General features: G+C 35.9%; 1 protein-coding gene across 3 annotated transcripts in view; it reads left to right on the forward strand.

Moving 5' to 3' along the window:
• Window positions 1-19,885, forward strand: part of ppp3cca (protein phosphatase 3, catalytic subunit, gamma isozyme, a) — a 50,629-nt gene that overhangs the window by 17,354 nt on the left and 13,390 nt on the right. For all 3 annotated transcript variants that reach the window (XM_052107559.1, XM_052107568.1, XM_052107576.1), the window contains exons 4-11: window positions 4,877-4,988; window positions 13,948-14,093; window positions 14,282-14,421; window positions 16,334-16,411; window positions 17,300-17,394; window positions 18,077-18,202; window positions 18,707-18,784; window positions 19,460-19,544. In XM_052107559.1, coding sequence (XP_051963519.1) covers window positions 4,877-4,988; window positions 13,948-14,093; window positions 14,282-14,421; window positions 16,334-16,411; window positions 17,300-17,394; window positions 18,077-18,202; window positions 18,707-18,784; window positions 19,460-19,544 — 860 coding nt within the window. The remainder of the gene's footprint in view (window positions 1-4,876; window positions 4,989-13,947; window positions 14,094-14,281; window positions 14,422-16,333; window positions 16,412-17,299; window positions 17,395-18,076; window positions 18,203-18,706; window positions 18,785-19,459; window positions 19,545-19,885) is intronic.

A 19,885-nucleotide genomic window follows, 5' to 3' on the forward strand; every position in this document is an offset into this window, starting at 1 on the left:
ACATTTCCGACACATGCTCTATGCCGTTGACCAATCACAACAGACTAGGCCAGCTGACAAATCAAAGCAGACTGGGCTTTTTTTGGAAAGGGTGGCTTTAAAGAGACAGGAGGTAATTCAGAGTGTTTCAGCGAGAGTATGAAGAGCAAAAGAAATGAACAGTATGAGAAAAATAATGTTTTTTGAGCATTAAAGCATGTAAACCTATTCTAGTACAGCCCCAAAATAAAATTATGAAGCTGTAAATTAGCATAATATGGGCTCACAACTCCTTTTTTTCCTATACTTTCACATTCTTCTTCTTTTGTTTTTGGCAATTCACATTCTTCATGCATAATGCCACCTACTGGAAAGGAAGGAGAGTTTACAGTAAAAAGGACTTAAATATTGATCTGTTTCTCACCCACACTTATCATTTTACTTGTGAAGATATAAATTAAAAAACTGGAGTCTTATGGATTACATTTATGCTGCCTTAATTTGCTTTTTGGAGCTTCAAAATTTGAGTACCATTCACTTGCATTGTGAGGACATACAGAAATATTCTATAAAAAATGTTGTGAATAAGGGATGAGATTTTGGGTGAACTACCGCTTTAATTAAATGGACTTTGACGCTGTATTGGCACAAACATTTTATCGGAGTTGTATCAGCTTCTTGGACTGGAAATATACATTTTAAGAATGAATATATACAGTAGGGAGTATACATTGAAAATCTGTGATTTAAGGTGCAATTTAAACCTAAAAATAAACAAAGTTTTAGAATTTTGTAACATTTAAACCAAAGAAAGTCTATGACATAAAAATAAATACATATTTTTAAAATTCTGCACTCTTATCTGTGTCATTAATCTTATCAAATGTGAGCAAATTTGTGAAGTTGACCTTGTTAAGTTGCTTCCATTGAAGAACACAAGATGCTCTTAAGAACATTCCCAAATAATGCTGGGATAACATGGATAACATTTGGACACCTGCTTAAGCACATACTATCAAAGCAAAAGGGGAATAAACCAAATACAAAAGAATTCCGAAATGCATATTAATTTTTAAATTCAACATTTGTCTTTTAATTAGATAAATTAGATAAATTATAAATTGTTGTACATGTCTGGATGCTCTTAGCTCAGAATATGCTCTCTTTTGCCTTTTAGTTATGTGAGTTCAATTGGGCAAGTATGAGCAGGGGTGAATTCTCAGGGCCAGCAAAGCCTTCTCTGCTGGCACAACATGCCTAAAAAATTAATATTTTTTCATCCTGTAATTCTCATTCACTTTTTTGCCTCTATATTTTCAATCGCTTTCCATTGCTAATTCATCTACAAACAAATACCAAAAAACGAAACAGCTGTTTCACAAATCGCATGCCCGAAGCCATACTCCTTAGCTGAAGCAGCGTGTGAGTCTGATCTCCCCTCCATTATGCCTTCAGAATTTCTGTAGAATCCCTCAGTTAAAGTTCAAAGGCATCCAAAGTCAGATTTTCAAATTCATCACCCAATCAGATTGATTTATTTGTTCTTGGTGGGTGTGATCTTTAGGATATGTCCCGATCGAGGCCTTCTAGCTGGCCTTGAGTGACGCAATCATGCTATAAGTGATGTACATTGTGACAGGGCGGAGGGCGGGGCCGGGTCGTGATTATACACACCCGGTCCCTTATCAGGCTAATTAAGCCTCCGAGAGGGATAAAGGCAGACTGCGGAAGATGGTGCGAGGAGAGAGAGATTGTTTACGGTCAGCTGACCGTCATGTGTGTGTTTGTGTCTGGTGTTTAAGTTTCTCATTAAAGTATTATTTATATATCCCTTTACATACATAATTTGAAAGCGCAGAGCACAAGAGCTATAGCGGATGCATCAGCTGTCATCACTGCTGTTATTGCCGTTGAGAAAGAGATCCTGATGGATTTAAAAACCTGAGATATAAACAGGAAAGGAGGGGTGATTTTCACTTCAAGCTAATTGGTAATTGCTTTTTGCATTGTTATAGCAACATCAGAAGTTTTCTAAGTGTCAATTTGGCTGGTCTGAGCATTCAGTGTCGGTTCAAGTTTTGAAAAGTAACCGTGTATCCTAAAGAAACTAAAATTATTGCAAGCAACATGTGAATTGCAAATATTGTTAGATAGCTAATAGATAGCAGATATTATTAGGCCTCCTTGGTTTTGGCTTTCGTGTATGTATATGATTATAAAATGTAAATTGTTATTATAAGTTGGCTGTGACGTGTAATGTTTAACGTAGTAAAATAAATCAAAGTACTGGGCTGCTGGTTTAACACTTTCCACATGTTTTATTAAATGCATCACACTGCAAACAGTCAACACGCAGTAGTTCCACGCTATATGTAGTTGTCAGGTAGAATTCACATTAAAATGCACGGGCCACCACTGAGGATGAGCAATCCTGTTCATTTAGCCTGCCGTTATCCTTCTTCTCTTCCATTACGATGGGCTATTTCTCTTTGATCCGAGAGAGTCTATTATTAATGCATTCCCAACCTACCACCATGACCACCCGCTACACACACACACACATACAGCTCCGCTGTTCAGTCTCCACTTGTCTGACACAAAGCTGTCTCTGCCCTTTTGTCTTCCTCTTCATGCCCGCTTATTAAACCAGGCAATATTGTGAAGCACCATGTAAACTTTAGGATCTCTCTCTTTTGCTCATTCTCTCTGTTCTGTGTGCCATTTAGCAGTAATAGCCTTCGTTCAGGAACTCCTCTCATGGCCACTATTACCTGCAATTTTCTGCTCATTATTCCTCTTGCGTAGGCTCGGCTCTCTGCACTGTCGCATCCTACACCCCCACTCACTCCCTCCTCCGTGTCTGTTATTTCACATGTCATTTAAATGCACACCTGTCGTCTGTGGTTACCTCGGTGTCCTCTTCTCCCCACTTTGAGTGGTGTCTGGGATTTTGCATGCAAATGAACGGGAGAGAATTAGGATAAATGGATTTTAATGAAGCTGAAAAGAGTGTGCATTCACATATTCTGTACTGCACAGAAGATCAGGCGCTTCACTCAAACACTTTGTGGATTGGCGGGGTTTTGTATTGTCTGCTGCCAAATACAGTCTGTACTTTAGTTTGCATTTTAGATGTGTAAATTAACCAAATAGACCCGTAATTAGAATAATATATCATTGGGAATAATTATCATATAACCATTCACTCCCACTTCTGCATTCCCTCATGCAAACAGTGGCCATCTGTTGAGCACTGAACAATGAAAGGACCTCAATTGTGTTGTAATCGTGCCATCACAACTGGAGTGATCAGAAATTTTCCTTTGCACTCTTATTTGAAAAGGGAATCTCACATTTGGTCCTAGACATAAAGTATTTGATCTGGCCAGAATTAAAGGTACTGTAATTTACCCCAAAGTGAAAGTTCTGTCATAATTTGCTCACCCTTATTTCATTCCAATCCTGTTTGCTGTTTGTTGTTCCATGGAACACACATACACAAAAAATATTTTTTTTTGTCCTTTTTGGAGCTTGAGAGCTCATGGTCCCTATGGCCCATTTAGGCCTGGTATTAAGATCCGTTTTGGGTGATCCAATCATGCGTGGTAACACGAGACACATAGCTGTTTTCACTTGGTCGCTTAAATGAATCTCTTGTGACCACTTGTGTTTGGATTTCGAGGGGAGGGTCTCTAGGGAGCATTTCATGGCCACATACATCAATTATTCTGTCATTGTGCTACTCAATATTACGCCGTGTAAATGTCAGAAAAGACAAGAAAGTGCGGACAAAACCGAAGCGCTGTTTCTCCAAGTTGCAGCTGAAATTTAGTCTAAACACAAAAAAAATTTAGCTAAATTATTAGTTGTTTTTAGTGGAGTACTGTACCTCTGTTAGTTCAGCTTCTGATGTGTGTGCTCTGTGTCTCTGCATGTTGATATCAGACACACTGAAGAAGATATGGGAAGTTCTTGTGCTTGTTTATGTATCCACCTTTTCAAATTTATTTGAAAATGTTTTTTCCCTTTTATAGCAGCACGTAACTGGCAACATTTAAACGGCTGTTTTTTAGAGTAGCGGTTGATTGACAGTTGAGGGGTGGTGCTTCGCTGCTGTCTGGGATGCATTCAGGATGGATTACTGTTTACACCTCAAATGCGGTGCGGTCACATGCGTTTTTTACTATGTTCATATGTGTTTTTTGTGATCCAATCAAAACAAATTTTAGATCCAATTTAGACATGTATTTAGTGCTATCCACTTGTGATCAGATCACCCAAAACTCATCTTAATACCATTTCCATACAGAAATGTTTCTGTATGGAAAAGAGTTGTGTGAAGATTCTTAAAAATTAAACTTTTGTGTGCGTGTTCGACAGAAAACATAACAGCATACAGGTTTGAAACGACATGAGGGTAAGTAAATACATTTCTGGTTGAACTATTCCTTTCAGGATTGAAAATGTATGTTTTCTCCAATGAAGGATGGTGTTTTAATGTAAAAATTAAATCTTCACCTCTGACATTTTCCTGTCATTGCTGTGCTGGCTGACACTAAAGGAATATTCCGGGTTCAATGCAAGTTAAGATGAATCAACATCATTTATGGCATAATGATGATTTCCACATTCCACACATAAATTAGTTGTGACTTGTCCATCCTTTCCTAAAAAAAGAAAAAGAAAAGAAGCAAAAATCTGAGTTATAGGAACTTACAATGGAAGTCAGTGGGGCCAGTTTGTAAATGTTAAAATTAACATAATTTTAAAAAGGTTTTCAATACTTTGAGGTAATCAACATTATGCCACAAATGCTGTCGATTGAGCATCTCTTGTATTGAACCCAGAATATTCAAGTATCTTCAGGATTGTAAGTGTTATCTCTCTTTTCCTTTAGTGTGTGCTGTTCCTGTGGACACTGAAGATCAACCACCCAAACACTCTATTCCTCCTCCGAGGCAACCACGAGTGTCGGCACCTCACCGAATACTTCACCTTTAAACAGGAATGTGAGTGCCGTGAGAATGAACCATCTTAAATTGAGAGATAAGTGATGTGTTGGCAGCAGCATTTTCACTATTTGATGTTTGAAAAGCTGCATTTTCAGCCAGTTGTCACCAGCTTTTCATTTACCCTGAAAACAGAAATGCATTACTTGCATTTAAGGTTTCAAATTTGGTTTGCCCTCTTGGAGTGGACTCCATATTGAAATATTTTTAAAACATGTAATTATTCACCATAAATCTCTGATTCCTTTTACTACTTTGCCTATGGTACCATCACTTCAATGTGGATTTGTTGAAGTTAAAGGGACAGTATTTTGCTTTTGTGAGGCCTCATTACCTTGTTTTAAGCAAAATGTCTCAATAATTATACTCCTGCAAATGGTTACATAACAAGCATCCCCCACAACTTGCTGTTATTCGGGACAACAATGTAGCCAAATGTAAATTATATATAATCTGCCTTAAAAAATTTGATTGACCGCTAATCTGAGTATTGTAGAGGATGTTTTCCTATCAGTGTCTGTGATGGTTATGCCCATGATTTAAGACCAGTCACTTCATTAAAGATCGCTCAAAGCATTAGTACAGCATAACTTCACCTGACTGACTTAATCATTTTCAACAAAACTAAAGAGTGCATTTTATACTGTAGCTCTTACAGACCTTAGCCAGAGTAAACTACATACTTATTTATATGTATTTATTCCACAAATTTCCAGTGGACAACAAACTCCACAAAACATGAGTAGTGAAAAATTAAACGTGACCTAGGACTTTAAAGGAATATTACAGGTTCAATACAAGTTAAGCTCAATCGACAGCATTTGTGGCGTAATGTTATTACCTCAAAAAATTATTTCGACTCATCCGTCCTTTTCTTTACAAAAAAGCAAAAATTGAAGTTACAGAGAGGCACTTACAATGGAAGTGAATGGGGAAAATTTCTAGAGGGTTTAAATCTAGAAATGTGAAGCTTATTATTTTATAAAAGCTCTTTCATTAATTCTTCTGTTAAAACTTATGTATTATTTGAGCCATGGAGTTGTTTAGAATGTAATTTTTACTGTAGTTTTAGGGTTTGTTGACATTACATTACATTGTCTTGGTAAGTAAGTCGTAATAACTTTTGGCTATAACTTTACACAGAAAAGGTTAGTAAGTGATTTTATCCCACTAAAATCATGTTAACACACATAGTGTTATGTCTTTTTGTGGTTATACTTTTGAAACGGTGAGTATTTAAACGGTTATGAATTGGCCCCATTCACTTCCATTGAAAATGCCTCACTTTATCTCAGATTTTTGCTTCAATTAAAGCAGGGGTGGGCAACTATTTTGATAAAGGGGCCACATCGGGCTTAAAGTAGTGCAAAGGGGACCACATTGTATTGCTTTTTTAAGATGTTTTGCATTGATTTGGTTTTTGTATTTTTTAAGCCCAGAAATAGTTGTTTAATCAATTTTCTGAAGGATATCTGTGACTAATGGGACTATTCTGCAATTGCCTAAAGTATTTTATTGCTCTACGTAGATACTTTTAAATCAGGCGTTAAATAACTGAATAAAGGCTGAAATTTATTTTACTATCTCTACTTCCCTGTTAATGTATTATTCAATTTATCAATCTCTACATCAGGGGTTTGTTTTAATATAAAAAAAATTAATTTATAGAACTTTTAATGTTTGTTGCCAAGCAGGCGAGTTTTACTTTTTATTCTAAAACATTACCCGTTTAAATGCTAAAAGGGTCATGATGCGGGTCTCCTCGATGGTTTGACTAGCACACAACTGAATAACACAGGCTGCATGACTATGATAAATGATTACTGCAAGAGTTAGATTAACATACAGGACTTCAACATTTCTAAATTGCACAAATAAAATATACATATACTTATTCATCTCTTGCTTGCTTTTGCTCGCATGTCAATGATGGCAAAATCTACTTTTATATTCAATTTAATCACTGAGAAGGTTTACCTGCAAAGTAGAACCAAACATCACAAGCAGCCCCAAGAATGGACACTGAGTAGCTGTATAACATTTTTCCTTGAGCAGAATATTGCACTACAGATTGCTAAGTTTGGTCAAAGGGGAAAGCCAGATAGAAATAGCGCACTCGTGTGCATGGTTGCCAGATTGCATGAAATAAGTATAACATTATGCAGAATATTTCCAATTTGCGCAAGTATAAATCTAAAACTGGGGGTGTTTCGTCTCTTATCTGGCAACCCTGAGCATGTTAAATGCTTGTGGAGACCGTGGGCCACATTAAACCATGTGGAGGGCCTGATCTGGCCCACGGGCCGTATATTGCCCATGTCTGAATTAAAGGGATAGTTCACCCAAAAATACAAATTCTCTCATTATTTACTCACCCTCATGCCATCCCAGATGTGTATGACTTTCTTCTTTTTTAGAAAGAATATCTCAGCTCTCTTGGTCCATACAATGCAAGTGAATGGTGGCCAGAAATTTAAAGGTATAAAAAGCATATAAAGGCAGCATAAAAGTAATCTATAAGACTCCAGTGTTTAAATCCATATCTTCAGAAGTGATATGATAGGTGTGGGTGAGAAACAGATAAATATTTAAGTCCTTTTTACTAGGGATGTGCATGAGTTGTCAAATACTTGAGTATTCGTTATGCAATAATTATTGACCGTATATACAGTGAGATGCATGTGTCCCTCTAACAACCTAATCCCCATGATGTTTCTGTTAACCACAAACATGGAATCTGAGAAAGACTATGCTAGCTGAGGTAAGGGACATTCCATCAATAAAACTGGTGTGTATAAATGTGTATAGTTTACCGAGTATGTGGATATACTTGTTTTTCTCAACAAAAACATGACATGAGATACAATATAAACATAACTATTATATGTTGAGTGTTTATATTCATCCTGTACATTAATTGCATCAGTCTACTTTATTAGCGGTTTCTTTTTCTTCGCTTTGCGTAAGCTTAAATGCTTTCATTCTATAATTTTTTGTTTTCACACATTGCTTGTTTAAATGTTAAAAGCACAGGACATAATATAAGCTTGTTTTGGATATAACTACAAACTTTTTTTATTTTTTAATGGTGACGCAACCTTGATGACAAAAAAAATTTTAATTACATCTTTTTTTTTTAAATTACCTTCATTTAAATAATAGAATATTTGAGTATTCATTTTTTATGAGCTTAAATAGAATACCAAATTATTGATGAAAGCCCCGTTCCCTCTATCCCCGCCGGGGTCTGCCCACTTTTCCAGCATTTTCAAATATTTCTAGTGGGTGGAGTCAGACTCTGAGCAGGTGTTTAGTTACCCTTTAATGTATTTTCATCATAATAAATAGACTTGAATATTCCCACTGCTGTGAGAGGTAGTCCGTGAAGAGGTGCTGTCTTTGTTTATGGGCTTTACATGCTCTATTTTCAGCAAACAGCACTTTGTCCCTGTAAGAGAATAGGCTGGCAGACAGCTTTATTAGAGTAAGGTTTGCAGAGCTGACAGTCTACTGCCAGAAAGTGTACAGGTGCAAGTTATTAGTATGCTAGACAGTGAAGTGGCTAGGGCTCATCTGGCTCACAAAGAGGCAATCCCAATGAGCCTTCATACACTAGACACAGCATTACTTCTCCTAATTTATGGTAGTGTCTTTTCATTGTGAAGCCTCATTACCATTCTTTTACATTCATTTATTTAAAACCTAATTAAATGCAGTATGACCAGCCAAGATCTCAAACTGAGACACAAGAAGTTGTTTAGCTTCTTTTCAGGCTTGGGTTTATTCACGCTCTACTTGTTTACAAATACAGAAAAATATCTGTTATCCATTGAGTTATTTCTACAATGGGATTTCTTCTCTTGCTGTCAGATGTGGTTTAACACTCTACAGTGTAAATCAAGGTTTAGCCAGGCACACATATGTCAGGAGGTTATTACAGGACTTTAAGCCAACACATTAAGATCACAACCAACCTGGACTTATTTTGATCTGTTGACACCTGAAGTGTCCCTCTGCTATTTATGTCAAAGCAGGAGTTGCCTATTTTGGAAGACAATGTAAGATTAAACTTGTCTTTTTCTGTCACATATTTGCTATTTTGCTAATGCTAGCTAGTTTAATAATATCCAGTGTTAGGTAAGTTACAAAACAAATGTAATCCAATACAAGTTACTAATCACTTCTCTAAAATTATAATCTGATTACTTTGCTGATTACTTCATGAAAATATAATCACATTACTAATGACTTTATTTACTTTGTATAACACTTTTCACAGAAAATATTTTTTTCCCTCTTAATGAATTTCAAAATATTGTCTAGATTTCCTTTTTATTTGTTATCGCAAGCAATTTCATACACTCACATTTGTCACACCTTATGTCACGAGCCTCATGTTTCTTCCTTTATAGAGCACTCGTTTTAGGGCACACGCTCTTCAGCTGTCACAGAAATGCAAACATATGAAAATATGTATACATAATTCATGTTTAAATGTTTTCAACATAAATAATAATATTTTCGAAATATGTGAAACCCAAAAAATTTACTTGAAATTAATTAACTTTATTGAAGAATTTAAAATGTAATGTGTTACACAATTTTTTTACTAAATACATTTAGATTACAGTAGCTTATTACTTTGTAATCAGGTTAAATTTAATATTGGTAATATCTTTGTTAGTGTCGACATTAGAGAATGTAATCTTTGTTATATAAATAATTTATATTAGTGTAATATACATATAATGTAGGGCTGCACGATTTGGACAAAAAGTCATATTGTGATTATTTCAAAAAATATTTTTTTTGAACTGCGATTATGATGGTAATGTTTTCCACTTGTTCAACTGCAAAAAGGCTACTGGGGTTTTCACATTTGAGCATTCTTAAAAAGAACCAAACTGAGACCTTTTTCAGGTCAAACACAAACAAATAAATATATAAACAGTGAAAAAAGTCTTCTTCATATCCAAATGTTACCGTCCATCGTGTACCTGTTTTTGTCCATTTTGTGACAGGATCTCAGCCCACTAATCATCAACATTAGTTTTTGAAACACAGTCAACTTGAATATTAGGGATGCTCCAATCAGGATTTTAACATCTGACACCGATCTCCAATTTTCATCTCATCAATCGATGCTGATCATTTAACTTTTTATCAGCAACTGTCAAAGTTAATTATATATAAGCTTTCTTATCAATGTCACTGTTAACTAAATTTCTAAAAAAAATTTATTAATTATTATTAATTAAATATTTTTCTCCAAATATCATTGGCCATAATTATTGGCACCCTTTTATTCAATAATTTTTGCAACTTCCCTTTGCCAATATAACCGCTCTGAGTCTTATCCTATAATGCCTAATGAGGTTGGAGAACACCTGACAAGGGATCTGAAACCATTCCTCCATACAGAATCTCTACAGATCCTTCATATTCAGAGGTCCATGTTGGTGGACTCTCCTCTTCTGTTCACCCCACAAATGTTCTGTGGGGTTCAGGTCAGTGGACTGGGATGGCCATGGCAAACCTTGATTTTGTGGTCAGTGAACAATTTTTGTGTTGATTTTGATGTTTGTTTTGGATCATTGTCCTGCTGGAAGATCCAACCAGGGCCCATTGTAAGCTTTCTGTTAGAGGCAGCCAGGTTTTTATTTGTTATCTGTTGGTATGTGATAGAGTCTGTGATGCCATGTATTTGAAGATCTCCAGGACCTCTGGCAGAAAAATAGCCCCACAATATTAAAGATCCAGCACCACAATTAACCGTGGGCATTGGGCACTTCTTCAACTTGGTGTGCATCAAACCCATCTGTGCTCTTTTTTTTGTTTTATCTGACAAGAGAACCCAGTCGCATTTGAAGTTCCAGTAGTGTCTGGCAAACTGAAGATGCTTGAGTTTGTTGTTGGATAAGGGCAGAGGTTTGTTTTCTTGAACCCTCCCAAACAACATGTGGTGATGTAGGTGATGTCTGATATATATATATATAATTTTTTTTAGACTTTCTGATCCCAAGACCCAAATAATTTATGCAATTTTCCAGCTGTGATCCTTTTAGATTCTTTGGTTACTTGAACCATCCTCACTGTGCGTGAAGACAATATAGACACACGTCCTTTTCCAGGCTGATTCTTAAGATCTCCAGTTGATTGGAACTTGTTAATTATTATCCTGATGGTGGAAATGGGCATTTTCAATGCTTTGGCTATTCTTATAGCTACTTCCCATTTTGTGAAGCTTCAGCAATCTTTTGCCGCACATCAGAACTATATTCTTTAGTCTAACCCACTGTGAGTGTTAAAGGGAATTTGGCCTGTGTGCTACCATGGCTGAACAATTTCATGTTCCTAGTCACCCAGGTGCACTAAAAAAATTAAAATATGAATGGAAATATACTTCAGATATAGTTTACTCATAATAATTTCTTGGGGGGCCAGTAAATTTGGCCAATGTGTTTTGGAGAAAAATATTTACTTAATTTCCTAAATTGTTTTACTTCGGTTATATTTTTGTGAATTTTTTTAATGAAAATCGAAAGGATAAACAATGCAGATTTTGTTTCACAGCCTTCTTTGCTCATATTATATATATATATATATTTCATACCTGCGCAGCACACTTCCATCGCTCCAACGCTAGTGTATTATCTTTGCTAGTATGCTAGCAGTAGCTAATGTATTATATTTGCATCTTGGTTGACTCTAAACTGTATTTAAATTAAGGCTCTTTTGAAGGTCTGATTAAATCCATGATTTTGGTTTTGTATGGGCCAGTCCATTGTCCTTGAAATGGAGACTGTTTGCTAATAAGCTTGTTACAATAGCATTGAGGCTGTTGCACTCTGCATAACAAAGGCAGATGTGGTTTCATGGTAGAACATTCCGTGGAAGCCCAAGTGCTCTCCACGAGACCTTGTTCACAGAGCGAATGTCTAATTCAGTTTGGTGAATAACCCAGCTGTATTTAGTGGAAAAGTAGACAAGACTAATGAGACTACTTCAGTCCAGATACTGAAGTATTAATAAGCTTAATCAGCAGCTGAATTATGTATTCACATAGCACTAATTAGCCTCATTTAAATTTAATTGAATAGTCCCCTGCTGCTTTTGTGTCTGCTAGTGGCATGTTTTGTCGCATTAGGTGTAGTTATTACTGTCTTAGGTTTAGTGTTACAGGTTGGACAGGTCTAGTATTCACCGCTGTACTTTAAGAGACAGACTGCACAGAAAGGGAATATATATATATATATATATATATTATATATACTCCCTAATTACAGTGTACAAATGGATTTGCGCCTTTTCATGCAGAAATCATGATTCATCAGTTGTTTTCTACATTTATGATCAAATATAAAGCTGACTCCTGTTAGCTTTAGAAACATGGAGGGCTTTGTTTTCGTGAGTGTGCAAAGTGCAGCGCTACACACTATGGCGGTGCACAACATCTTATCCAAGTTTCATGACACCGCTAATTCTATGTGCAATTTCCGTCCCAGCACAAAGTGCAAGTGGCAGTGAGAGGAAGTGTTAGAGCTACTGTGGGTGTAGGCATGCAAACTGTGGGTGTATTTTATGTTAATGAACTTGTGTAAATTTGCCATTTCCAAATTCTGAAACAGAACGTCAAATAATGTTCCTGACAATCGCTGTTGAAGCTGTTTGTTGAAACAAAATTTTTTGAGATTTTTGTTTAACTTTATAGAAGTCATGGTTTATTTTTTCTATTATTATTGTTATTATTATGTTTATATGTATTCATATTGTTGTATATTTATAATTATATTTATGAATTAGCCTACTAGAAATTTTCAACCTGTTGTTGAGAGTGATTTTTAAGTCACTACAAAATTAGATTTGGTATATTTTCATTTCATTTCAAGTGTAATTTGAATTTAGAAATATTTTTGGTGACATTTTTTGTGTCTTAATTAATGAATTACATTTTTCAAAAACAACCGGAAAGTCTGCCGATACAATCACGGTTAATACTAGCCATGATTTGTGTGTCAGTTGAGGAAAATTATTATTAATACTTAAATTCTTTATAATTTGGCAGAGCATACATCCGAATTCTGACGAGAATCATATTTTCCATGCATATAAAAGGAGCATGTCATAGTGTTGAAAATATGCCTGACATTCATCAAGGATGCAGTTAATGCACAAAAGAACAGAATTTTCAATTCTTCTAATTCATTGCATACAGCCAGGTTACACTACCACTTCTTATGAATGTGCTGTCATTGTTTATATTGCTGTTGCTTGAAGTGGAATGCACTATATAGTAGGATTCAGATGGTGGAATAACCAGAGAAGAACCTCAGAATTAAATTGAACTTGATCCATCCCATTTTTGCTTTGCCCGGGCAATGTCACCGAACCCACTTGTGCCTAGACTTAGCACATACTTGAACGAAAATACCAAGCTTCATGGCCATGTGAAAATGTTGTGTTAAATACAATTATTAGTTAATGACACCCATAATATGTGATCATTTGCCATGTCTAAAACAATATGTAGATGGGGAGCTGTCACAAAATCACCCAGGCACATAGTCATAACAAAGGTAATTTGATTAGATTAGATTAGATAAATGTCTTCTGCATTTCTTTCATCAATTGTTTGCCCAACTGCCATGGTCAGCTTTTGAGAAATACATTGCTGTATGAGTAGTATACTACAGATATAAGAAAGAATAGAGGATTGCATGTACGTTTTGTTGCTGAAATGTATGTGTTAATGATGTTTATGCACATCATTCTTCTGTAAACTCTGCTATAGTAAAGTCATACTTCTGGAAAGATGGTATTTCGTGAAATGAACCCAACACAATGCAGCTCAATGAATCCTCACTGGCAGTGATTAAACTTCATTGAGGGAAGGAGAGATGGGCCTGTCTGAAGTTGTCTTGCCTCCAGTGCTCCAATGTCTGTCTGTGTTCCCCCACAGGTAAAATAAAGTATTCAGAAAGAGTTTATGATGCATGTATGGAGGCCTTTGACTGCTTGCCACTTGCAGCTCTTCTGAACCAGCAGTTCCTCTGCGTACACGGTGGCCTCTCACCAGAAATCAACTGTTTAGACGACATTAGGAAAGTAAGCATCTGTTCATGTTTCCTTCTCCTAAAAGCTCATGTCTTTAATTTGAATACAAAATATGTTAACATCTGTGTTTACATGCTTAAAATATTACGACTTTAATCAGAATTTAGTCTTATTCTTATTCTAGGAAAATATTGTGCATACCTTTGTCTCTTTCTCTGTTTGTACTCTGTATTGTGCAGTTAGACAGGTTTAAGGAGCCCCCGGCATTTGGGCCAATGTGTGATTTGATCTGGGCTGATCCAGGGGAAGACTACGGCAGTGAGAAGACAGTAGAGCACTTTAACCACAACTCAGTCAGAGGCTGTTCTTATTTTTTCAGGTACTAAGAGAAGAGCATTTTTCATTTGGTTAGATGTTTGACTGTATGTCCCTTCATACATGTGCTACTACAGTGCACATATTGCATATGGAGAGGGCTGCATTCATATAGGAAAAAAATTTTACAGACAATTGTATAGTAACAAGAGGTACTTACCTGAAGTGCAGAGGTGGGTAGTTACACACTACATTTACTCCATTGCATTTACTTAAGTAAAGTATGATTAAGGCTAGCATTCTGTCTAACATCTCCAAATTCTCACATCATTTACCATCATGCCATCCCAGATATGATTTTCTTTTTTCTTTTTTCTTTTTTTTTTTATTCTGCCATACACAAATATTTTTTAGAAGATTATCTCTGTTCTGTTGGTTCATAGTTATGCAATTGAATGGTCAACAAATCTTTGAAGCTCAGAAAGCACATGCAAAATGACACTGGTTCAATCTGATTTCAGAAGGGATATAAGTGTGGGTGAGAAACAGATCAATATTTAAATACTTTTTTTGTTTTTTTTTTAACAAATAAATCTCCACTTTCAGATTCTTCTTGTGTTTTTAGTGATACAATTATTTGTGCATATCACCACCTACTGGGCAGGGAGGAGAATTAATAGTAAAAAATGATTCTGAAAATCACTGGAGTCATATTAATTACTTTTATACTTTTTATTGTACTGAAGTTCATGCCATATGTTGCAGTGCTCCCTGTTCTTCTGTTCTATTTGCAAAAGGGATGTTTGGGAGTATAAAATGTATATTTCCTATTTACACACTAAAGCTGAAGATATAAATAACCATCTTAAGACAAATGTTTTTGTGAAACATCTTACTTGCCTAAGACTTTTGCACAGAACTGTATGTATACCATAATTATATGCCTGTTATTACCCCACACTTGTAACATAATTACCATTATGTTTCATAATGTCATGCACATTACATAATGCACAGAAACTTTCATATTAGTGACCATATACGAACACTTCAGGTAAGTACCTCTTGTTACTACACATATGTCTGTAGGTGCAACATATTTACCTATATGTACCAGACAAGTACACATACTTTAAAATAAACCTGACGTTTAAGTTAGGTAAAAAAAAGAATATTAAATATATACGATATACCATTTGTATTTCACTAATCAAATAAGCAAATCTGCGGCATTGACTATGTTAACACCTTTGTCCAAAAGGTCAGATACTTGCTTTCATTGAAGTACTCAAGATGCTCTTTGAAACATTCTCAAATCATGCTAAGATACATGTGGAGTCCATGCCAGCTTGAGTGCATGGTGTCATTAAAGCAACAGATTCAGTGCCAGCAACTATTTCTTCTAAATTATGTTCTGAAATTCATGTTTGCTTTTAATCTCAACTTTTCATTCAAATTGCTATGCTGATAATATAATTTGTAAACTGTTTTCAGTTGGAAAAATAAAAATTCACAAAAAGTTCTGAGACTTTTCAACCACACTGTATAAAAGAGAAGCTTCTTTTGACCACACTTTTTGTACTAGTTCATAAAAATTAATAAATGTCATTCAGGCATTTGTGAACTGGAGTGGAAACCCATCTGATTTAGACTAGCTCCTGTAAATAACCTGACTGGTGTCACCCAGCTGGTTTCATTTGGGTGTATATTTTAGTGTGTTTATCCACTGTTTGCTTGTCCAGCTGGCAATAAATTGTACCACACCATCTGAATATTAACTAAGTGCAGGTGGTGGTCTAATTGCTGTGTTCATTCACTGTGTTGAGGCAGGGTGGGCTTGAAGAGAGTCCCACAAAGCTGTATTAAGAAGCTTCCAGTACACTGGCCCATGCCCCATTGATTGCCACAAAACCCCAACAAAGTCTTCTAGAGTGGTTGAACTGGTCTAATAGTCTGTCTGTTCTTTTGTTTTACAGCTACGCAGCAGTCTGTGACTTTTTGACAAACAATAACTTGTTGTCAGTAATTAGAGCACATGAAGCACAAGATGCAGGGTAAGTATTTATTTAGCATTTTCACAGTTTTTACATCATAAAAAGGATTACTGTTAAAACGCATTCTTCTATCCCAGCTTAATATGCTGAGACTACAACAAGTGAATCCCAGAGTATACTTTGGTTATACACGTTGCTGATCGCTCCGCGCACAGTATTCATGATGCAAATGTGGTCATCAGCACAGTCTGTGTGGACTGTCTGTTTGCAGCCCAGATTTTCTCGACACGTGCACAGTCCTTGTCTGTGAACATTGTTGGCATGACTGTACTAAAAGTATCACAAAGCAGTCAGAGTGCGCATGGGTCGTACACGTTCATATTCGCTCAAAGTCAAAAGAGGATACTTTAAAAGGCAATGCGGTCAACCAGGAGTGATCCAATCAGGAACGTAGAAAAACGTAATACCTGGGCCTTAAGCCATTTATTGGTTAATCCCCTGAAAAGTGTAAACATTGTGGCTCTGGTGTTTTCAAAACAATGCTATGTTTGTTTGAGCATCCTAGCCAGCCCAACATCATTGGCTCAACCAATTGGTTTGGGATTGGAGTATCTGTTTGGTCGACCAATTGAAGACGGAGAGAGTGTTTGGGCAACCTGTTTAAAAACAGTAAATATGACTGATAACAGTCTGACTACAACAGGCACATTAGCTTAGCATGCTAGCTTTGCTGATTTGAGTTTTTGGTAGTTTGATGTACTGCTACCAATGTAGTCCCTCTAAAACTGTGAATCTGGGACATTGAATCATTGCTAACTCATTTGGGCAAAAACACATTATCTGAAAATAACAGAGTGGAATTTTTTATTGATCCATCCAGTTGCCTGTTTGAAAGCTTTTCATAGACATGCTGAGCTAACATACAAGTGGAATGTGTTTCTTTTTCAGGTACAGGATGTATAGGAAAAGTCAGACAACAGGCTTCCCTTCATTAATAACCATTTTCTCAGCACCAAATTACCTAGATGTCTATAACAACAAAGGTATGTTAGCATCAATTCTTCACTATGGTGAATCTGAGTCAATGTCTAATTATCAGATTAGTGTCTGTTTATGAGCCTTCTTGGTATCCTATGAGGTTGCTTTGCTTTTTGCCTTCTGGTAGTTGAACACTTCATTTTGAATGGCAATAATGGTTAATCTGCATGACCTTTAAAGCAATATTTCTTGTTTAATACAAGTTAAGCTCAATTGACAGCATTTATGTCATAATGTTGATTACCACAGATATACATTTTGACTTGTCCCTACATTTCTTTACAAAAAGCACAAATTGAGGTTACAGTGAGGCACTTACAATAGAAGTTATTGGGGCCAATCCATAAACTTCAAAATATTCACTGTTTCAAAAATATTGCCACAAGATGTAAAAAAATATTATTTTAGTTTGATAAAATCACTTTATAACCTTTTTTGTGTTAAGTTATATCAAATTTTACAACTTAATTTCCATGACTCGTAACGCTGTAAACCTTAAAACCCTAAATCAACCATAAAAACAATGATTTAAACAAATTTACAATTTAAATGTTTTTTTAAGAAAAGGAAGAACGAGTAAAAAAGTGTTTGTGGTAATCAACTTTATGCCACAAATGCTGTCGATCAAACTTAACTTATTTAACAATATTCCTTTTAAATGTACCTGTCCCTTTGTTTGTTCTCCAGCTGCTGTATTGAAATATGAAAACAATGTCATGAACATTAGACAGTTCAACTGCTCTCCTCACCCGTACTGGTTACCCAACTTTATGGATGTGTTTACGTGGTCACTACCCTTTGTGGGTGAGAAAGGTGGGTGTTAAACCTCAGACCTGGAGGGAAGGTTGTGATTTTTAGGGACTGTGATGTAGCCAGCTGAGAAAAGAAATGGTTGCTAGTATTTGACAGGCTATGTGGAGGTGAAACAAGAATGACCTTGATGATGTGTATATGGTGCCTGACTGTGTCTGCTCAGTAGGAAGAATGCAGAAAAACACAAACCAGAAATGCCCTAATTCGTAGATTTGTGCTAGTGCGTGTTGAAGGGCAACTTTTACAAAACCATCAACTTTTTATAAGAATTTTAGACATTTTCTTAGGTTTACATTGCTGTACGCACCTCGATATCACAAACATCAGGTTTTGTCATGTAATTTTAAATGGTCATTTACAGAGCAGCTTTATAAACAATGCACTACCATAAACTCAAAGGACACATGATCATATAAATCATAAAGTGGTGTAAAGAAAATGACTTGAGTGTTCTCACCAAAAGCATCAGATTTCAGATCTAACAAGGATGTTCTGTGTTCACAGTGACGGAGATGTTGGTGAATGTGTTAAACATCTGCTCTGATGATGAACTCATGTCAGAGGGTGATGACTTATGTGAAGGTAAGCGCGTTCACATACATGTGCGTGAACTATTTTTCTCTTAGCTTTAAGGAAGTCTAATATGCCTGGCGAGAGCTATCTGTCAGCATTCCCATTAATCTCAATAACAGTTGCTAAAAGTACACTACCTGGATGCTGCCATCTTTGATAATTTTGACTTTTTTGAGCCAATAAAATAAGCCGTACCTGTAACCTGTTGTGTGACTGATAACTCTATATTAGAGCTTTTATTTCACACTATTAAGAACTCCAAATAAAATCAATCACTGGTAAAACTGCAGTTTCTATGTTGCTTTCTAAAAATAATAATTTCGTCATGGCTACTTTTGAATTGTCGTCAATGGAGAAACATGCTTTTTGCCTGCATAATAGTTAAATTATGGCATTTATTTTTTAGGTTACAAACTGGTAATTACAAGGGTATTATGGTATAAATGTGGTTTATGAGGACATTTCTAGTGTCCCCATAATTAAAATCACTTAAAAAATATTCTGAAACATTTTTTAAAAATGTAAATATGCAGAACGTTTTTTGTGAGGGTGCGCCAAATCCCCAACAGAAACTCAATCTGATTCTCAGAATCTCAACATTTAACATTTTTATTCTCAGCTGGTTTGTGGGTCAAAGGTCCTGTGGAGTGACAGTGATGTGATGCTGTTTTTGTGTCGCCGCAGGTGGAACTCCAGCTGTCCGTAAGGAGGTGATCAGAAATAAGATCCGTGCCATTGGCAAAATGGCCAGAGTCTTCTCTGTCCTCAGGTCAGTCTACCCACAAATGCATTTAGATAGATGTTCACGGTTCTGCTTGGGAGGTAATTTTAATTTATATATTATTTTTTAATTATTATTTTTTAAAAAAGACACAAATAGGGGTGAGCAGGATAGTTACTTTTTTCCAGATTTTCAAATATTTTTTTTATTTATATATTTAATAACCATATTAGGAACAATATTAACAAGTTCTTACTCATGTTGACTTGTTTAGGACATGTCCCACATTGTATTTTCGCAGTCATCCATGTTTCTTTATGCTCCCATGTGAAAATAACATAAATCACGGATATACGATGTGCCCAATTATTAGGCAAATTGTATTCCTC

This window comes from Xyrauchen texanus, chromosome 3, assembly GCF_025860055.1.
Source record: "Xyrauchen texanus isolate HMW12.3.18 chromosome 3, RBS_HiC_50CHRs, whole genome shotgun sequence".
NCBI lineage: Eukaryota > Metazoa > Chordata > Actinopteri > Cypriniformes > Catostomidae > Xyrauchen > Xyrauchen texanus.